Genomic DNA, 17358 nt, shown 5'->3' with positions numbered 1-17358 from the left:
CAATTGATTTTTAGTCCAGTTCAATCCAAACATTAGTATTAATATTTGCTTCCTTTGAGGCGGGGAAGCTTCATTCAAGCAATGGCGTTTTTTTCTTGGCCAAAATATGTTGTTAGTTTTTGTACTTTAATAAAATTTGAGATTTAATCACTAAACTTAAAATGTTAAAATTAAGTTCTCTTACTTTTTTATTTAATATTATTAGTACAGTCACTAAAATTTTAAATATTTATTGTCAATATTTATTAGCTTGGAATTTTAAATAGACTATCCTCATATGATGTGGCATATGATTGACATAAAAAATTATATTAAATTGACCATTTTTGACAAAAAAATAACAACAATGATAATTATTGGACTAGAATTTTTAAATTGAAAAAGTAAAAAGATTTTGAACTTTTGTTGATTGAGTTAGTTGCATTGATCTCTATTTGTATGAGATTTTGTTTCTTTCAATAACAGGGCAAAGCCCGAATAACCAACACGACTCGAACCCAAACTACATTTGGGGCAAAGAACACATTTGACCATCAAGTCACTACATGGGATTCTTGCAATCTTCTTTTTATAATATAAAATTATGATATTAAAAAAATATATTAAACGTGTGTTTGGAAAACACGGTGCAATTAGATAAAGGTGTAATTACTAGGAGAGTAAATACACGATAATAATTACATTGTAATTGCATATGTCATGTTTGGTAGTATAAAACTATAATTACACAGGGCAAAATACAAGAAAAAGTCCTTTTTTTTAATTTACCGAAATGGGTCCGATATTTTATTATTTACCAGAATGACATATTTTTCCCGAAAACGCGTCAATGTCAGCGCGATGTCAGGGGACGTGGCAGAAAAACGCGTCCCTGAGGGCGCGCTTTGCTTATGTGTACATAAATCACTCCCTCAAGGGCGCGTTTTGTTGTCACGTAAGCGCTCCCCTGGGGACGCGTTTTGCCCGCGCGTGAACAGTAGCAACGACTACTTTTTTTACCATCGATGACCCCCCAACGGTAAAAAAAAACTATAAAACCCCCCCAACCTTCATTTTTTTTCACAACTAAATCCTTTCTCTAAATTTCTCTCTAATATTCTCTCAAATTCCTCTCAAATTCCTATTTAAAAGAGCTTCAAATTTTTAATTATTTTTAAAATAGTTTTAAAATTTATTTTTTTGAATTCTTTTTTAAATCGTAAAATTTTTTACCAATTTAGCAATGGTCGGGGAATTGATTCGTCTTGATGACAAGCATATATCCATAGAACAAATGAAAATGGTAAGTGTTAAATTTAAATTTTAAATATTATTTAGGATTTTTTTATTTATGCAATTTTAAATAATTATTATTTTATTATTTGTTATAAAAGTCTGTAGATCGGATATTGCAATGTTATATCCGCAATATGCATGGTCCTCCATCACCGTTGGTAGAGAATTACCCGCGGGAGGTGGGTTTTTGACACGTGGTGACAGTAGGCCGGAGATGCAAGTTGGACCTGAAACTCATCAGTGCGTTGATTGACAGATGGAGACCCGAGACGCACACATTCCATCTTCTATGTGGAGAGTACACTATCACTTTGGAAAATGACAATTTGCAATTGGGGTTGCCAGTGGAGGGTACGCAGTCACCGGGTCTGTTCAATCTGGTGATTGGGGAGCGGTATGCTACGAACTGTTGGGCTCTATTCCAGAGAATATTAACGGAGGTCGAATCAAGATGTGTTGGTTACATTCCCGGATCCGGATGATGATTCAACTGAAATAGAAAGAATCAGATATGCTCGGGCATACATTCTTCAGATAATTGGAGGTTATCTGATGCCAGACTTGTCACGGAACAACGTGCATCTAAGATAGCTACTAAAACTCGTTGATTTTTTAGCAGCTCAAGAATTTAGCTAGGGGTCTGCCGTGTTGGCAACATTGTACTAGGAGATGTGCGAGGCGACGAGACCGAATAAAGTGAAAATCAGAGGTTGCTTGTCACTACTGCAGTCATGGGCACGGTTTCGCTTTCCATTTTTCATCCTCAAGTGGACCACCCGTATACATTCCCATTTATAACAAGGTAAATTTTATATTAGATTTTACAATTATTATGTAGATTTAAAATATAATCGAATCCTAAAAATTCATTTAATTAGGTGGAATCATCCGGCAAGTTATGGTCGACTACCTATCTCTCTTGAAGATATACAGCTTCTATTGGACCAACGGTCGAAAGCACAAGTAAGTATTAAATAAAATATATATTTCCATAATGAGATAGTCGATTGGTATGTAGTATTTAGTACATAACTAATATTTCCATCATGGTCATATAGTTTGAATGGACACCATACGAGGATCCGGCAATTCGGGCAGTAATTCTGGATGAGTATTTGCAAAATCCAAATGGTTGGCATGTGAAAATCCCATTGGTCAACTTTGCGATTGTGGAGATGCACCAGTCGGACAGAGTATTACAGTAATTTAGATTCCGACAATCGAATCCCGTCTCAGCTGAGGTGTTGGATGGTCATCACAAAATCGACCTACGGTAATTGCATACGGATTGGCCGAGATTCTAGTCACACTACATCCTGATGTAGGAAGATCGGTATGACTATATACCTACTCGGGAACCAATCATCGTTCCAGAGTTAGCGTGCATGCCGGAATACATGCCATGTTTAGGATCCATGGCAAGCCGTATTTACTCTTGCCAGAGTAGAGATAGCAGCAATTGCGTGTCCAAAGGGAACGACGTGGCCCTTTAAATCCAAGAAGAAGGGACGACGGCGCAGGCCCATCAACGAGGCCTAAAAATTCACTCTGCCCATCATTAGCACCCATAACTTTATCAGGCCCAGTAACAGCACTGACACAGTCACCCGACCCAGTAGCGACGATACCCACAGTCCATCCTTTTCAAATAATTCTAGGTGCGTATCCTAGCCCTTTTATGTATATTAACCTTTATATGTTTTCTTTTCCTAGTCCCATGGAAGGTTGGAGTCAATGGCCGGTTTATCACCATTTTGAATACGCCAAGTGGACTGCCAATGTATAGGCCATCGTCGCATGAGGGATCACAAGAGGGGGCGTCGGGGAGCTCTTCTTTTTACCAAACCCCATCACCGTATAGGTTTCAAACACCTTCGTCGTTGATGATGCAAACACCTCTACATTCACTATTCTACCAAGGTGGTTCATCGTCCCAACACCGATAACCAGATCCCCTACCGGATGAACCAGAATCCCCACTAAAGCAACCACAACCCCCACCGACAGCTAGACAAAAAAGGAATCCAGCGCGTAACCGTCGACGACCGCCATGTGGCACTGAATCCGGCGGGCACAGAAATTGATTTTTATTTTAATTTATTTGTACAAAATAGTTTATATTAATGTAATAAAATGCAAAATAGTTTATTTTGAATATTTTGATATTATTTGATGTAATAAAATACAAAATAGTTTATTTTAAATATTTTGATATTATTTCATTTAATAAAATACAAAATAGTTAATATTCTTAATAATAAAAATTATTTTAAATAATTCAATATGTTAAACACTTGGCATATTATTTCATTTCACAAAATAGGCAAATATTTTTAATAATACAAAGTTGTTTACAATGACGTTCAACTATTGCGATTTGGGCATGATCGGCTTGTATGGCCTGGATTCCTATACCATCTGCACAACTTGCCTTGACTAGTTATTTCTTGGATATCCATATTGTTACGTATTCTAGTCGAGCAAGGTCGACCCTTCAGTTTGCGACGCAATTCTCTATCCGGTAACAGCTTAAAAGGAGCAAGCGATACGGGTGACCACTTATGTTCATCTGGGACTGGTGGGAAAACATGTCTCCAGACGTTGTACATGTTTTCTAATTTGTACACTTCATCGACATAGCTCATCGGATCCAGACGGAGATTCTGACAAGCTGCAATTACATGAGCGCATGGATAACAAAGTGTATCAAATGTCCCACAGTCGCAAGTCCTATTTCGTAAGTTTACACAATATTGCCCACTAATAACACCTTGGTGCGGTCTGTCAAACTCTATCACGCGAAACCATAAGTTGTCTCGATTGTGACACACTATGTGCATGGTGTTCACCCGCGCCTTGGCCTTTTTAATTTATTGCACTACCTTACTGCACCATACATAGCCTTCCTGTATCTGGCCTGTATAACTCGCTGCTCGTTTTGGAAATAGTGCCACCAAAAGAAATAATGTCTCTCGCACAACCGATGTTATCAGTAGATGGCGCGTTCCTTTTAGAACATAATTTATACATTCAGCCAGGTTTGAGGTCATATGACTATATCGTAGGCCGCCGTCGTATGCTTGTGCCAACTGTTCGAAACGTATGTTGCAAAGGTAGTCTGCGCCTTCGCTGTTAATTGAATGCAAAACTGCTAACATCTCGTGAAAACGATCTTTATTTATTTCATACCCTGCAAATATAAGTCCATAGCGAATATTAAATACCACTTTTTCATTTACAATAAATTCAAAATGACAAACGAAATAATATTAATAGAAACTAAATACCCATATTGGTCACTTGTCGTCGTTCGCTCTTAGATGGATATTGCCTGTAGTAGTTGGAAGGAACGTGCCTTAGGCAATATCGATGGTGTGTGCGCTGTCATAAGCTTCCCTATCGATCAAATACAGCTAGTATACCTATACCTCGATCTAAAATAACGTAGATATCAGGTTAGGGGCACACATGCCTCCTTAACCTAGATAGAAAGAAATCCCAGTCATCAGATGACTCCCCCGATGTTATTGCAAAAGCAATTGGAATAATTCTCCCACCGCCATCTTGTGCCACTGCAAGCAATAGCCGATGAGTATACCTACCAAATATAAATGTACCGTCAATTTGTACCAATGACTTCAAGTATGGAAATGCATCTCGGCATTGCTTAAAGGTCCAAAATAGACGTTTGAACACTTGCATCAACGTAGCAATCGGTCGTTGTAGTACGCATTTTTTGTTTCAAGGTCTGTGATGCAACCTGAGAGGTATCTCTCTAGCAGTTGACACCACTGCCATATTTCATTATATGAAGTGTCGCACCCACTATGCATCTTTTCCAACGCCTTCTGCTTAGCTATCCAAGCCTTACGGTAAGAGGGCGTGTACCCCATTTGGCTACGAATATTGGCAATTAAGACTGGCATTGAAGTCCTGGGATCTACCTTCATCGTGGGTAGTATCAAGCTAGCTAACATAGCTGAATCCATATTGGGATGATCTTGTGAAACACCTATAAATGGAGTACATTAAATAATGCAACATTACATAATAACAGTATTATTTAGAAACTGTCAATACTGTACTTGCAGCACCTGTATGTGGACCTTCGTACTTTTTTATCTCTCACAACACTGTCATTTTCCTCAACGAGGCGTAGATTTTCCATGAACATGTGCCGTCTTGCACGGTACACTTTGCCTCAAACTTGTCAGATTTGGATTTAACCACGTGGTAGTTAACGCCGTTGATGATGCTATGTTGTTTCAAAGCACCAATAAAACTATCATTGTTGGAAAACTGATTACCAACTTCAAATTCACCCGAACCCAGCCCCAAACTTGTACGGTCACGCAACAGGCGTGGTAGCTCTAGAAACTCCAACGTATCATCTACAGACAGATTGACATTATGCATATGGGCTGGAGGTGAGTATGCTCTAAATCGTGGATTTTATTATTCATCTGAACTCTTTTCAGCATCTTCAGGTTCTATTGGAATAGGCTCTGGTTCAGAAAATAAGCCAACTTCTGCACCATCGGGCCCGGGCTCTCGAGGTGGATCCACATCTGAGTCATCTTCTAACCCAGCATCATCTGCAACGTACGAGGTCCCCTCACCGATGGACGTCGTAGGGAGTACATCATTCCTTCTTCTGGGCATTTCATAACGTCCCCAATTAGATGTAGATTGCCAACCACTAGAACTTGATGTCGTTTCTCAGTACGTATTCCCAACATCATACATCGAGCCACTGACATACATGTCCCATCCACCGACAGAGTGTCTGGCAGGGGATGTGCATTCCACACCGCTACCAAACATGGGCTGTTCCGAGTTTTGTAACCCGCTAACCGAGTGTCGGCCAGGGGTCGTGTATACCTCTCGAACACCAGTCGCAAGTACATCATTTGGCGATTTAAATTGTACATATAACTCAATATAAGGTGCTCCACTAGCAAGATGGGTCTGCACCATTGCCTCAAAGCTACGAGCACCTTTTATGTCGAACGAGTCATATGTCACTGGATCAACAGAAGAACAAAATTGATACGTAATAGACAAAACTTTCATTGGCGTCGTTCTAAACATTTTACGCCTAATTCTTTTACCTAGTTCTGTCAAATCTATGTTCTGGTTAAAAACCAGTCGCATTGTATTCTCCGATAAAAAAATAACACCATTCTCGGTGTGGCAAACCTCACCATCATAGTAAATAACAGCACTAATATTCACTCATCTTTAATTTCTAACCTTCTTAGCCTCTCTAAAATTTTTTTACTGTAACTTATGCAATCTGAGAATATTTTTTGCCTCATTTATAGCCTCAGCCTAAACATGCTACTGTAGCAAAAGCGCGTCCACGTGGGAGCGATTTCAAAAATATTTCTGATAAAGCATCCTGCTTGGAGCGTTTTTTATACTATTTTCTCAGAAACGTCAACTCGAAATTATTTTTTCAGAACCTACCGTAGCAAAAGCGCGTCCACGTGGGAGCGATTTCAGAAATTCTTTTGATAAAGCATCCTGCTTGAAGCATTTTTTATACTATTTGCTTAGAAACGTCAACTCGAAATTATTTTTGCAGGACCTACTGTATCAAAAACGCGTCCACGTGGGAGCGATTTCCTTAATAGATTTTTAATTAAATTACTCACGTAACCCTAAACCTTAATTTAATTTATTTTTTCTTAAAAAATCATAAACACGAAACCTAATCCAATTTTGAAAAAATTATAATTAATTTAATTAAGAAACCCTAAACCCTAATCCCTTATTCATTTAATTTTTCTCTAAAACCCTAAAAATCCTAAAAACCCTAAACCTTAACCCTAACCCTAAAAACCAAAACCTAACGTGGGAGAAACAGGCAAAACGCGTCCCAAGGGAAGCGCTTATGTGGCAGCAAAATGCGTCCTTAAATGAGCGATTTATGTCCACGTAGGCAAAGCGCGCCCTGAGGGACACGTTTTTCTGCCATGTCCCCTGACATCGCGCTGACGTGGATGCGCTTTCGGGGAAAGGGCCATTTCGGTAAATAATAAAATATCAGGCCCATTTCGGTAAATTAAAAAAAGGACTTTTAATGGTGTTTTGCCCAATTACACAATTACATAATTTAAAATAAAAAATTAATTACTATAAAAAATATTAATTTTCATAGTTTAAAAATATTAATTGCTATAAAAAATTATCAGTACAATTAATTTTTTTTAAACAAGTAACAAATATCAAACTTAAATTATGCAATATTTTAATCCAATAAACTAATAGGCAATAAGGTTACTAATAAAAATAATTAAAAAATAAAATTTAGAGTTTTTACAGTGATATATTATTTCATAAAAATAAAAAATATATAACTTTTATAAAGGGGTTTTATAAAGTTATAATAAATTTTATAAGACTTTTTATAAAGATTTATAATATAATAATAACTTATTTATTTTTAGGCCATATATTTATGAGTCTTGATACTCATTAATAGAGTCCGCCAAGCATATATTTTTTGGGGTTAGAACTTAGAATCAGCCAAAAATATTAAGGCACTAAAATTTCTTGTAACATTAATTTGGATAGTTAGCATGTCTCTGCTACTATGCTTTTATGATTTTTGAACTAAGGGAATAAATTAAAATAAAGTATGATCTAACTTCCATAATTTTTAGTATAATTTATTTATTTATTTTTAATATAAATTTTTAATATAAATTTATAAAATACATGTAATTATAGTTATTGTTGAAACCTCTTTTTAAAATAAAAAGCGTGTCGACTTTTATTTTGAAAATAAAAAGAACGGGAGTCGCCACCGACATTTTTTTTAGGTGTGATCGGATCACCTTGGATAATTTTTATTTTGATCGTCCCGATTTCAGAAAAGAGATTATATCCCGTAAGTTGGAACACAATCCTTTTCTGATTCCTGAGATAATTTTTAAGAAATATGTTTTTTTTTAAGAAAAAGGTTCGTATATTTGAAATTATCAAAGAATCGAGACCCCGTAAGTTAGGGTACGATCTTTTTGAAAATCTCAAACACTGAGTATTACACTATTTTGGAAGCTTTTGGATAAAATGATTTTAAGACTTAAATCATATTAAATGTAATCTTTTTACGAATAAAATGCGAGGGAATGATAATGTACAAAAAAAATGTATAAATAAAAAAATGGTATAAATTAAGAAAATAGTATTATATAAGAATATTATCGTATAAATCTTTAAAGCAAAGAAGTATATATAAGTGAATTTAAAAATGTATTGTAAAATAAAACCAAAAAAATGTATAAATTATATTGAAATTACATAAAAAAACTATATAAATTATATTGAAATTACATAAAAAAACTATATAAAATAATAGATGGAAATTAAAATAATAATATATGATAAATTAAAAAAAGTAATTACACATGAAAACTTAGAATAATAATACATATAAAACTTAAAATAATAATACATGATGAATTTAAATACCAAATACATGATAAATTTAAAAATAATATTAAGCTTAGACATAAAAATAATGTTAGATTTAAAATTAAACGCATTTTAAAAAAAAGCAGAATAATGAATATTTAAATAAATTTAAAAAAACGAACAAATTAAATCAAGCTAATGAGGATTGCATTGGATTTAAAACAAAATTAGAGGGAAAAAATGAAAATAAAATAAAGCAAAAGGGCCGAATGTAATGCGCAAAGAACTTGGGGGACCAAGTGGGAAATAATCTCCGTCCCTCTCCAAAACGCGACGTTTCAACCTGGGCTGAAATGAAACAAAAACAAAATGCAGGGCGAAATTAAAAAAAAAACTGATTTGAATACGCCACAAAAGAGGGGGACCAAATGTGCAAATTGCCCAATAGCTGCAAAACGTGCGGATCCTCTCCTCGGGTCGGGTTAGTACGTGGGTCACGAGCCAATACGGCACCGTTTTAGAGCCACTGAATTAGGCTCTAAACAGTGTCGTTTTATGTCTTATAGAAATACCACTCAAAACCCTAAAATCAGAATGCTTTACAACTTTATTAAATTATTAGAAAAAAACCTAAACCTCTTTTGCCCTCTGCCGCCTCAAAACCTGAAACTCTGTCTGACTCCGATTTGGACGGAGTAAACAGAGCTCCGACGACGTGCTCGCACAAGTGAGTTTCTTGCTTCCTTTTCTTTCTTTTCCCCTTTTTTTTTGCATAATGAATCAATCACAGAAAAGAAAAGGAACGGAAAAAAAAACTCCAGTCACCTTTAGAAAAAATTCTGATTTGCCTCTTAACTTTCTTTCTTTTTTTGAATTTTTTTTCTATTGATTTCGTATCCCCCAAAACAATACAGAAATAGGGCTTTTATAGCCCCGAAATACATCGATTTTTATTTTTCCTTTATTTTTCTGTTTTTCTGTATTTCTTCGTTTCTTCTTTTTTCTTTTCTGTTATTGTTGCGATTTTTGCGGCCTCTTCCCTTTGTTTCTTTGCTGTCGTTTGTTGCGTTTGTTGCAGGTTTGGCCAGCCAGGAGTGGAGGCACACATGCGGCTGGGGCGAGAGGCTGGTGCGTGCGGAGGGCAGGAGCGGCGCTTGGATTGTTCTAGAAACCCTAGGGGTTTCTGAAAACTATTTTTTCGGGCTTCAATGTAATTGGGCTGGGTATTGGGCTATTTGGGTTAATGTAATTGGGCTGGGTATTGGGTTATTTGGGTTAATGGATATTTGGGCTGTGTAAATTGACTTTTATATAGACTGCTATTTTATTATTTTTATTGGTTTATTTTAGTTTGGTTTTAATGGGCCCGAACAGAATTTGGATTTTACAGCTGCCCCTCTTTTATATGTTGATTAGATTGATAATCTATCAATAATAAAAAAGTTTTGAAAAAATACAAAATTGTGTTAGTTTCATACTAGATCAAAAACCAAAACTGGAAACGTAAAGGATTATTTTAGGACCTAATAAATTTATGTATGGGTTGGGCATAATAAGTCATTGTGCGTATGATATCTTCCTAATGTTCATGGGCCGAGCCGGTCCTAACAAAATTTTAGGTCTATTTGATAAGTTTGAGTTTGGTCTAAAAAATGAATTTAATATTTTGTTCAAACTCGACCAGAATAAAAATGTTAAAACTAGGTCTAGTCTGATATGCATATATTAAATTTTTATATAAAAAATAAAAAATAAAATATATTAACCACAATAAAAACATTAAAATAAATATTTTTCAACAAATAAAAAATAAATTTTTTAAAAGATTTTTATACTTAAATAGCACTAAGATATTTGTAATTTTAACAAGCAAATACCTTTAAAATAGTAGAAAAATCAATAATAAAACAAAAGTTATACAATATCCAAATAATAAACAACGTAATAATAAAATGATAGCAAAAACTGTAGAAAACAACAACAAAACAACAGTTTTTTTTTTCAAATTCAAACCAGACTAAAAACTTTTACTCAAATTTATTTTTAAACTTATATTTTTATCCAAAATCTCACTTTTCGACTGCACAGCCAGACCCTTCTAATTCAAAGAATATGCCAGTATGATATGCCTTTTTATGGGTTGTTGCAGCTTGATGAATTGCGACCTAAATGCTATTGGCAACCCTTAAAGTGTCTAGTCCTCCCCTTATTTTTGGCCAGGGTTCTTGAATAAAAGCTTGAATATCCTTTGTTACAGTCTGCAAAAACTTGGAGAACAGGAGGATATCTATAGCTTTCAACAGGAGAAAAAGACAAAATCTCTCTTTGAGTTGTCTGTCACTTTGTGCTGCAATATTAAACAAGGATTGTTGGTTATTGTAGTATACAATGCTGAACACATCGCTCATGCTTTTAGCTTTCATTCTTAGGTCAGCGTTTTCAATTGCTAGCTTTATATAGAAATCGGTTTTGTGCTGGGATTAATTACTTAGACTGCAAGGAAGGGGCTTCAAGACAAAAATGGTAGCTTCCAAGAAACGCCAATTAGTTACTGCTATGATTTGCCATTCTATTTACATTGGACTTGAAATGAAGGTTTTGGTGTTTCCGGCTTTCGGAAATTTAACAGCTAGCGAGAAGCTTCAGCAGACTGTAGAAATTATGAAAGAAATGAAGATGAAACATGAAAAGATGGATCATACTCCGGGAGTCTTATATCCTTTGCCACCGGAAAATGGAGTTTTTGCAGGCAGGGAGAGTTGCCACTTGTCAGCCTTTTTTTTTTTTTTTCTTCTCTCGAGCGGAAAAGATGAAACATGATGGATTTCTTAAATATTAAGTCGCACAGCAGACAAATTCAATTGATAATGTAATAAAATGATCTATGTCATCAGTTGAAACGTGGTGGAGGTAAGGGAAGCCGCGTGTCTCTGCTCCATACGTATTTCTTCCGACTCAGTTCCACACAGGAAGCGGGTCGACTGTTGCTAATAGTTAAGTCATCCAAAGTAAAAATAATATTTAATATAAAATGATTAAAAATAAAATTAAATGTGACAATATATTTAAATATATTAATTTTTTTAATTTTTTAATTTTATAATTTTAATCTTTCAAATTAACAAATAAATAATTTAAAGAAAGTGACTTTCTTTAAAAAAAAAGATACTAAAAGAATTATGTTGTTGCTTCGTTTGTTTAATTTAAAAGCAGTGGCATAGAGGAAAATGAGGGCGTAGAACAAAGAAAGCCCTTTAATAATGCTGAAAGCTGAAAAAAGTTGCCGGATTGACTGATCCAATTACTTGGTTGTGAAGCTTAAAATCAATTTTATAAAATGAAATTCAAGAAAAACCCAATAATAAAAGTTTGCTGAAATCAGTTGGAAAAGACAGGTTGGGGTAGAGGGAGAGTCGTAGGATATGTTATTTTGGTAGTCGTAGAACAATTTTAATGAAATACGTATGCAATCATTTAAAAAAGCTTTGCCCATCACCCTTATTAAATAAATTCTATTAAACAAATATAATCTAGGCTGGCCTGGGAATTATACCCACTTCACTGGTGAGACTTTAAACTCTCCAAACCCCCTGAAAATTATACTTGTTCCTATAGTTGTTATTATTGATCCGCTAATAGATTATTTGATTAGATCTTAATTCATAATTTATATGATTAATTTACATATAAAATATTTGTGTCCTTTTATAAACTCACACGATGTAGGTTCATATCATTATCCAAGCCAGCACAAACAAAACACATAAACACATATTTTATCGTAAAATTGATTACATATTGAACTTATCCAGTGACATCCAAAAACAGTAAACCTGTGTTTGCATAAGGTAAAATGGTAAGAATAATTTTAGAACAGAATTCGTGACACACGCGGCAATCTATAGCGCGTTGGAACTGACATCCTAAAAAATACCTAACCTAACCTAGGACTAGAACGGCGAGGAAAGCAACTCCACCCCCACCCTTTTAAATAGTGAAGTGGATAAGATCTCTCTCAGCCAGCTCAGACAAACTGAAGCTGATTCATGAAACCTCTGGTCTTAACTTCTCAACTCACCCCCAAAAAGATTTTATTTTCTCAACACATACTATTACCTGTTTCCTTTTTCTTACAAACTGTAATACTGATGTGTGTACACAGATTTTATACCTTTATTTGCTTACGACGCTTGTTTCTCCGTGTAAACTATACTTTGTTCATAAAATTCCCAACGCATATTCAGATTTCAGGGGTTATTTTGCAGTTGTTTTTGTCAGATTTCAAATGACAAATTCTGTTCTATATTTCTCTGCGCATCTCTATTTTTTCCCACTGGTATTTGGTTTCACTTGACTTCAACTGCAGGTTCTATATATTCATTGTTTGACTAGACTCCTCTGTTCAGATTTATTATTATTTTGGAATCATTTCTGTGTCTTTGGGAAAACCCAGATTCCGAATCAAAATCTGGGTTTTGGGGGCTAAAAGGTACTTAATGGGTGCCAACATATCTGGAGCTATGGTCGACAGAGATGAAGGCGGTTCTCCATTGAAGCCGAGACTTGGTGACATACCAGAGAGCTGCGCGGCCTTGGTTCTGGCCCTGTTAGACCCACCTGAGATTTGCAAATTGGCTCGAGTGAACCGATCTTTTCATGGTGCTTCGTCGGCTGATTTTATATGGGAATCGAAACTGCCATCCAATTATATATTCATCGTGGAGAAAGTGCTAAGAGATACAACTTTATTAAACCTGCAGAAGAAACAACTTTACGCTGGGCTATGCAGGCCTAATCCCTTTGATGCTGGCAGAAAGGTAAATATTATTTCACACTCGTTCTTTTACTCTCCCTGCCTCTCTCTCTCTTTCCCTCCATTTTCTTTTTACATAATGTTGGGTTTTGACTTGTATTCTTTTGGCAGGAGATATGGCTAGATAATAATACAGGTGGGGTTTGTTTATCAATATCTTCCAAAGCCTTAACCATCACAGGGATCGATGACAGGAGATATTGGACTCACATTTCCACCGAGGAATCAAGGTGTATTTGTGTTTATCATTCGATCTTGGGGCCTTGGAAATCATTGAATTTGATTGATTTGGTATGCATTAATGCAGATATCCTACAGTAGCATACCTACAGCAAATTTGGTGGTTCCAAGTGGATGGAGAGGTCGAGTTTGGATTCCCAGTGGGGACATATAGCTTATTCTTCAGGCTCCAGCTGGGGAAATCTTCAAAGAGACTGGGTCGGCGTGTTTGTAACTCGAAGCACATCCATGGCTGGGAAATAAAGCCCGTACGATTCCAGCTAACAACTTCAGAGGGGCAAAGTGTCGAATCCCGGTGTCATTTAGACAATCCTGGAAACTGGGTCCTTTACAGAGTGGGAGATTTTGTCGTACAAAATCCTAATGCGTTCACAAATATCAAATTTTCATTGACCCAGATCGACTGTACTCACACCAAAGGAGGCCTTTGTGTGGATGCTGCTTTAATTTACCCCACTACTGTAGCTAAAGAGATTAGGTCATGTTCGTGAGATTTGACAACTTTATAGCTGTAAATATCGAATTGTAGATGTAGTAATTTCATCTTTCTGTTCATCAAGTTTAAATCTTGCTTTTTATTAGATGCTTTTTAAGTAAAAACAAAGGTTATTTATTTAAGTAAAAACACAAGCGAATTTATCCCTTTAATTTTTTTATTCACACAGTAAATTTATTTTATTTATCTTTCAAATAAAATCCAATATTTTTATGTTAATCAAATTGTATTCATTTACTCTTAAATATATGTGCATTTCATGAGATTGCATTTAAATTTAGAAGTTAAAACATTATACAGTTAAAAAAAATACACTTATTTAAAAAGTGGATACAATAATAAGTAATCTCTAAATTTGACATTTTTTCTTGATCCCTAAAATTTGTCTAATTTTGGTAAAATTTTCAATTTAGATTTCATTCATGACATGTCACTTTAAGGTTGTACCACATCATCATCTAAAAATTTACAATTTTTATATAAAATCTAAAAACTACACAAGAATATTATAAATTATAATTTTTAAAACATTTTAAAATAATTTCAAGTGATGTCATAATTCAATCTTAAAGTGCTATGTTATGTTACCTTAACAAAACCCAAATTCAATGATTAAATTGAAATAAATTGTCAAATTCTAAAATTAATTTGAATAAAAAATAGAATTAAAGTGGGAAGAATTTACAAATTAAACTTAATTTATTCCTTTAGAAAAACATAGGACAGAAAATGATGTAATTTTTTAAATATTATTTAGAAATAAAAGATGAAAAATACTAAAAATATTAGGGGAAAAGGCCCACGTTTGGTTCGCTGTAATGGAATAGAGCTGTAACGAAATAGAGCTGTAATTCAATTGTTTGGTTGAATGGAATGTAATAAAACTGTAATGATATTTTTGTGTTTGATTGAATGGAATGATGTTGTAATATCATAAGAAGAAACTAAAATGTCCAGAATACCCTTAATAGAAATTTTTTTAAGTAAGATAATTTATCTTATTAAATTTTACTAGGATTATTATTAAATTTAATAATAAATAATAATTTAATCATATTTTAATATAATTATTACCAAATATAATTTAATAAAAATAAAAATAAATAATTTAATAGCATTCTTAATATAATTATTATTAAAATATGAATTAATAAAAATCATAACATAATCTCATGGGATCATGGTTGCCAAATTACAAATATTGATCCAAAAATAATAATTATTGTCATTTTTATATATATGAAAAATATCAAACATCTATACACCAAACAAGCAAGCATATCCATATTTTAACTTCTCTATATTTTTCCCCAACCTATTAACATCAATTCCAAAAATATTCCCCCAAAAATATCAAAAAAGAAAAAGGGTCATGCTCTGCCATTTATGTATCTTCAACCTGAATCACTTTCCATACTCCCCACGTTCTTCAGCCCTCTTGGTCTCTGCATCATGCCAAAACCCCACATCAAAAACATGAATAATAGCATAAAAAAATATTGCATTGTAGGAAATGTAAAAGAAGAGAAACCAAATCATATATTACCTTCTTAGAACTCTTCTTTTCCTTAACTGCAATCTTCCCATTCTATAGAAAAAAAAATATATTTGACAGATCTAGCAAGAATTGTTGTGACCGAAGATGCAATGTCTTTGACATCAGCTGCTTTCAAAGAAGTCAATGATAGTCTCATCACGGCCTTGAGTAGTGCAATATAGTGATAACTTTTCTGCATCAAAGGATGTATTTAGGCAACGTGAGAACTTCCTTAATATAGTGACAATGCAAGGAAAGAAAGATTGTTAAACTCACCTCATATGGGCAAAGCCTGTGAGAAATAAGCTCAGCATACTCCACAAAGTCACTTTCAGATTTAGGAATAAAATTATCAAGAGTCTTATCATCACCTTTCTTGAAAAACAGTTCAGTCATTGATTTATAATCAGCTTATTCCACAAGCCTATAATAGAAAGCAAAATGTCAGATCATGGCACCTTATTGACAAAAAAGCAATGAAGAAAAAAAACCACCTTTAGATATACATATATATACACACACAAAAATAAAAAATGGGTGGAGGATAACAATAAGACTTCAGCTAATTTAGAAACAAACTACAACAAAATAGTTCTAAATGGAAGTCAGCAAATTTAAGTTCTAGCAGTATTGGAATTATTCTGTAAATATGTATGGTAGTTTTTGTGTATATCTCTTTCTTTTTTAATTAGGAGATTAGATGCTAAAGTTAGTTTTTGTGTATATCTATTTATTTTTAATTAGAAGATTAGATGCTAAAGTTTAGGAGATAATTTTTGGTTTCTATCTTTGTATTTTACTGTGTATATATATTCTTGTTTTTGGGTTGAATGAGAGACAGAGAAAATTCCCACGATTCTTGTGATTTTTTCATGGTATCAGAGCAGGTTTTGAACGTGTAAAGTTTTGCTAATGGCTGGTGGAAAAGGTGATTCCGGTCACAAATCCGGCGAAGGGATGGTTGTGCGAAAAATGATTTTTCCGTACGATATAACCTCGCTTGATAATCCTGGACTTACAATCACTCAAGTACAATTGAAAGAGGAAAACTATGAAGAATGGGCTTGCTCTTTCTGAACGGCATTGCGTGCTAGGAAGAAGTTCAGATTTGTTGACAGATCGATTAAAAAACCAGATGATACATCAGACGACATTGAAGATTGGTGGACCATTAACTCGTTGTTAGTTTCGTGGATTCGGAATACCATTGAACCAACTCTTCGATCCACCATATCTCATGTCGAGGTGGCTAAGGATTTGTGGGATGATATCCGAGAGAGATTTTCAATGGCCAATGGTCTAAGAATCCAACAACTCAGATCTGATCTTGCAGAATGCAAGCAAAAAGGATTGATTATTGTCAATTATTTTGGAAAATTGAAACTGATATGGGATGAATTGGCGACTTTTGATCAATTGCCGACTTGTAAATGCGGGAATTGCACTTGTCAACTATCAGCCGAGTTGGAGAAGCGACGAGAAGAGGAAAAGGTTCACCACTTCCTGATGGGATTGGATGGGACATATAGCACGGTTAGATCCAACATCTTGGCTAAAGATCCGTTGCCATCCTTG

At 34.5% G+C, this 17358-nt stretch overlaps 2 protein-coding genes across 2 annotated transcripts; one reads left to right on the top strand and one right to left on the bottom strand.

Annotated features, from left to right (window-relative positions):
* Positions 1-12657: 12657 nt before the first annotated feature.
* LOC107911952 (F-box protein PP2-A13) lies at positions 12658-14309 on the top strand. The gene is made up of 3 exons (XM_016839970.2): positions 12658-13514; positions 13622-13740; positions 13818-14309. Exons 1-3 carry the CDS (start codon positions 13194-13196, stop codon positions 14239-14241), a joined length of 864 nt encoding a protein of 287 aa, XP_016695459.2. The 5' UTR covers positions 12658-13193; the 3' UTR covers positions 14242-14309.
* A 1498-nt stretch (positions 14310-15807) lies between these two features.
* Positions 15808-16182, bottom strand: LOC107911951 (eukaryotic translation initiation factor 3 subunit J). Its single transcript, XM_041105854.1, has 2 exons — positions 16060-16182; positions 15808-15976 (listed from the first exon to the last, which is right to left on the bottom strand). The coding sequence occupies exons 1-2, from the start codon at positions 16177-16179 to the stop codon at positions 15815-15817; spliced, it is 282 nt and encodes a 93-aa protein (XP_040961788.1). The 5' UTR covers positions 16180-16182; the 3' UTR covers positions 15808-15814.
* Between the last annotated feature and the right edge of the window lie 1176 nt (positions 16183-17358).

Source organism: Gossypium hirsutum, chromosome D11 (assembly GCF_007990345.1).
Source record: "Gossypium hirsutum isolate 1008001.06 chromosome D11, Gossypium_hirsutum_v2.1, whole genome shotgun sequence".
Classification (NCBI taxonomy): Eukaryota; Viridiplantae; Streptophyta; class Magnoliopsida; order Malvales; family Malvaceae; genus Gossypium; species Gossypium hirsutum.
The sequence above is the reverse complement of the archived record's forward strand: the minus strand, read 5'-3'. Positions and strand labels throughout refer to the sequence as shown.

Bases quoted from the DNA above. Each gene is read 5' to 3' on its own strand.
- LOC107911952 (XM_016839970.2), top strand. From the start codon at position 13,194: ATGGGTGCCAACATATCTGGAGCTATGGTCGACAGAGATGAAGGCGGT. The intron at 13,515-13,621 runs GTAAATATTATT...TTCTTTTGGCAG, and splicing joins CCTTTGATGCTGGCAGAAAG to GAGATATGGCTAGATAATAA. The intron at 13,741-13,817 runs GTGTATTTGTGT...GCATTAATGCAG, and splicing joins ATTTCCACCGAGGAATCAAG to ATATCCTACAGTAGCATACC.
- LOC107911951 (XM_041105854.1), bottom strand. From the start codon at position 16,179: ATGACTGAACTGTTTTTCAAGAAAGGTGATGATAAGACTCTTGATAAT. The intron at 15,977-16,059 runs GTGAGTTTAACA...CCTTTGATGCAG, and splicing joins ACAGGCTTTGCCCATATGAG to AAAAGTTATCACTATATTGC.